At 34.9% G+C, this 4712-nt stretch overlaps 1 protein-coding gene across 1 annotated transcript; it reads left to right on the top strand.

Annotated features, from left to right (window-relative positions):
* LOC104734081 lies at positions 2740-4440 on the top strand. Its single transcript, XM_010453587.1, has 8 exons — positions 2740-2825; positions 2927-3051; positions 3184-3220; positions 3313-3430; positions 3577-3740; positions 3822-3936; positions 4046-4231; positions 4312-4440. Exons 1-8 carry the CDS (start codon positions 2740-2742, stop codon positions 4438-4440), a joined length of 960 nt encoding a protein of 319 aa, XP_010451889.1.

Genomic DNA, 4712 nt, shown 5'->3' with positions numbered 1-4712 from the left:
ATGTTAATATAGATCAACAAAATCAGTTAAAGTAAAATTTAATAAAAGCTGTAAAAGCATTAGCAATAGAAAATAAAATAAAAAGAGAAAAATAAATAAATAAATAATCATTTTCAATCATTATTTTTCCATTTTGCAAAACAATAAATTAAATATATAACCTTTAACTATTTGCTTCTCAGTGCTAAGTTAATTGTTATCTTATACTTTTAAAATGTAAGATAAATGTTATTCATTTAATATATCTATTTCCATTGCTTACTTCAAATATTTAAAGATATTAGAATAATAATAATGAAATCTTGCATAAAATCTTGAATAAAAAGCCAATTTAGGATTTTTTATTACTTTCAAAAGGGTATAGATTTCATGGAGTGATGAATGCATTTAATTAGTTCTTTTGTTGTATATCTTTTGTTGTCAAAAAGAAGAAGAAAAAAAAAATGTATGCATTTAATTAGTTCAAATCTAATTATCTCTTTAGTCTTTACATACCCATCCCTTAGACCAATACTATTCTGTAACTTATGATTTATGGACCAGAAATTAATATCCTTATCTCCAAATTCTTTTCTTCAAAGAAATATAGATAAGATCTTCAGCTTATTTAGAAATAGATGAACTAATCAATTATCTTACAGAGGACATTAAGAAGGAAACTAGAAAACATGAAAGTATGGAGAGAACACCTTCACTTATATTCCAAGTTAGCTTGCTTATTATATTCCTCGTAGGTACGTTATATATTTAGTATACTTCCAATTGTTATATTCCATTAGATAAAAGAGAAATTATATACATATGTCACACTCACATGGAAATGCATGAAAAGAAAAAGAATAACATTTTTCAGAGAATAGTTACATATTCTTTTAAAATTAAGACTTAAGTAAGATTAATTTTTTCTTAAAAAAATTCTTGTTGTTATGTTAAAATTTAATACGGTATACAATATTTCTCTAGTTGTGAATCAGACAAGAGCATTTTCATGCAACGACAGCTTAAGCACATGCAGTTACGAGGGGGTGCCACCTTCACGGCTTCACCCCCTTCACCTCTTTCACCTCTCAAAGTTTGCAGCGGTGGAACTAGAACAATGTGCAGTTATATTTGTCCTCAGAAATGTTGTGATGCGAACTGCGCACAAAAATATAAAGGTGGGCGTGGATTTTGTAATATTTTTGGTAATATTATTTTGTGCCAATGTCAGTACCCTTGCTAAAACTGGTTGAATTTTTTCGAAAAAACAATTGTCTTTCTTTTCATCTTTTGTTATTGTATGTTCAATAATCTTATATAATAAAGAAGGATTCCTCCAAAAAATTTCAACCAAAAAGTGACATATGTCCCCTCTGTCCCTATGTTGTAGTAAGGTAGGGTGGTTCGCTAGAGTTTCTCAACCATCAATAAATTAAAACCATTCATTTTGTTCATAAAAACTTCGAAATAGATTTTAAAACATTTCATGAAAAACAACAATCATGAAAAACAATTGACGATCCGTCAATTGGCAATTATACATAAAATAGAAATCTGTGAGCCTCTTGGGAGCTAAATACGGAAAAAAGCAAGCCAATATAAACATACGATCTTACGATGAAGAGTGAGAAAATCAGCTATTGATTCAGCATAAGTAAATCCGCATAAGACTCGAATAAATTTATATATATAAAGTGTAGTTTACTCACTCCTGGTGATGCCACCTCAGCATATCCATTTATTTCGTAAGCCCATTTCTTGAAAAAGCCCATATTTTCGAACTGAGACATTGTGTTTAAACCCAGTCCGTTATATCAATTTTGACACATTATCGAGTAAACCCTGTTTTTTTTGGCCGCCGACAACTCGCGACGATACTCCATAGACGACGGCACTGAGGACGTAAAGCGTCCCTGCCCTTCTCCATCCTCCACACCCTTTCGCTGTCTTCGCTCTCTTTGATCTCCTTTATAACGTCTTTCTCTTACTGTAATTTATTCCCTTCAATGCTCGCTCTTTCAATTGAAGACCCACTACGATATCTTTAATTCGTGTATCTATATAATGTCTTCTTTTGCAATGTTGTTCTTCATATATTTGTCTTTGTCTCTTTGATTTCTTATTACTAAAATGAATTCCCCTGTGGTTTCATTCGAGAATCTCAAAGCTGGCCGCCTTCACTAACAGATTGTCGGAAGGATGCTTCGTCACTGGCCTGCTCGCAATGTCAAAAAAGGAGGCCAACTCATGGGCGTCGACTTCCTACTTATTGATGAGAAGGTTGTTTCCATCTTAACTAGACTTTTCATGTTTTCATTTTTTTACAACTCTATCTAATTTGAAGTTTTTTTGTAGAGTTGTGTCATCCAGGGGTCGATTAATGTGACCCACCTTTCAAAATTTGAGAACTCGCTACGTGATGGAGCAATATATATTGTGTCTGACTTTGAAGTCACAAGAAGCAACTCCTGTTTTAAGCTAACTGATTCACCCTTTTCAATACGCTTCACACCAAGAACTGTTTTTGATAAAACTGAGAGTCTTTTGGTAGCATTCCGGAAGAGTTTTTCAGGTTTCGGACTCATGAGCAATTAGCTTCTCTTGCCAACACCAATACAGATCTTCCAGGTGTGTTTATGTTTCCCATTGATTCAATATTCCCCTGTTTGTATATTTACTGTATCTCTCCCTATGATAACTTTCGTAATCGACCTCTCATAAGTTGACTTCATGACTGTTTTTGCTCTAACATTAGATGTAATGGGCGAAGTCTGTTCCAGCAAAGTATATCGGAATGGAATGACACAAACGTTGGAGAGGATGTTAGTCCATCTATGTCTTGAAAGGTCAGTTCCCACTGTCTTCTATCTCTTTAGTTCAGTGATGTATTTGGTTCTTATATTTTCCCTTCATCATTACTTTCATCACATATTTTCTTTTATTGCAGTGGGGAGAAAGTGCGATTAAGTGCCTTTGACGATCATGCGTCGTCATTGGAGAAGGTTTTCAGCGAGAAAGACGGAGGGACTAACATATTGCTAGCTACAAATCTGAACCCAAAGTTGTTTGGAGGTGCATCACTTGATTAACTTCATTCATTTACAGTTGACTTTATACCATTTTTACTTCGCATGACAACTTACCCAACGTTTCTCCACATGTGAAATCTACCTCAATGCCACGTCTGGGACAAATTTTATACAGAGGAAGACTTAGCAACAACTAATCAGTTTGCTGATAGGTAATGAAAAGGTTTAGCCTTATTCGTTGAGATTCAGTCATTCATACGATGTTTTAAGTCCCTTAACCATACTTACCTACATGACTAAACAGGCTAAAGTGGAAAGCAAAAGCAGACGCTAACCCAATTTCATCATTTCATGGAGTATCGAAGATTGAACAAGTGTCCATTCATGATCTGAATCAGTTTGTTGCAACTGGAAATCCACAGGTTTGACTCCCCTCATTTAGTAGCTTAATTAATCGAACATATATAACCGTTCATGTAAACTCTATAATCTTTGCCTCATATTTCTTTTACAAAAACCACTCATGCGTTAACTCTATCTAATTTGTTTTGTATTTGTAATATATTAGGAGGTAGATTTCCTATGCATCGCAACAGTGACGGACATTCAAACTCAGCATGGGTGGTATTTTATTTCATGTGCTGCTTGTGGGACAAAAATGCTGCAGAAATCGTCGTCTCTAACATGCAATAACTACAAATGTGGCTCAACTACCGCTGTTGGAGATGTGAAGTAAGTTTGTTCTTTCCTTTTTGTATAGATTTCTCAACTTAAAAACAGTATGCATACTCTAACCATGTCATAACATGCAAGATACCGTGTGGAACTGGTTGTGGACGTCGGCATAACCACCGGCGTTTTCGTAGCCTTTGATAAGGACATGGTGAAGCTAATCAAGATACAGACATCCACACTCTCTTCTCAGATGGTATGTAAATAATCTACTCAACTTTTCATGTTTGTTCATTACTTGCAAACATTTTATTTTAAAAGACACCATCCTAATTTTTTTTCTAAATTCTTTTCGTTTTCTTCAGACTGACGGCGAATTAATCTCAGACTCTTATGCTCCAATACCTCAAAAAATCTTGGATATTGTTGGAAAGAAATTTACTTTCCAGATTAAGCTGACTGACTTCAATTTCACTCCTCACCATCAGTCATTTACTGTATCACGTATTTATGAGACTATTGAGGTGCCTCCTGGTCCAACCTTCCGTCAGGTAATCTTAAAACCACACCTATACAACTCTCGGTTTCGAACCTCATTGTTTTCTTAACTATTTAATGTCTTAAAATGCAGGCACAAACTGGAGATAATCTGAATTTAGGTGTTACTGGGTGTGCTAACATTCCAACTGAGCCAAACTTGAGAAGCACATCCTCTGCAGTAGATAAGACATCAATTGAAAACACCTCTGGTTCTGGATAAGAAGATTGTTGTCAAGGAGCTCAAGGCTGGATATCAAGTTTTGCTTTTCAATTCCAGACTTAAGTTATTTCCTGGAAAGCTTAAGTCTAGGTGGTCTGGACCTTTTGAAATCAAGGAAGTTCTGCCATTCGGAGTTACCACTCTTCTGAACAAGGATGATAGCGAATTCACTGTAAATGGTCAGAGAGTCAAGAAATATTTAGCTGATCAAGTCCAACCAGAGGGGTCTTTGTGCTCCTCTATGAACCTCAAAAAGCATAAAAAGCTGAAGA

The sequence above is a fragment of the Camelina sativa genome, chromosome 12 (assembly GCF_000633955.1).
Source record: "Camelina sativa cultivar DH55 chromosome 12, Cs, whole genome shotgun sequence".
NCBI lineage: Eukaryota > Viridiplantae > Streptophyta > Magnoliopsida > Brassicales > Brassicaceae > Camelina > Camelina sativa.
The sequence above is the reverse complement of the archived record's forward strand: the minus strand, read 5'-3'. Positions and strand labels throughout refer to the sequence as shown.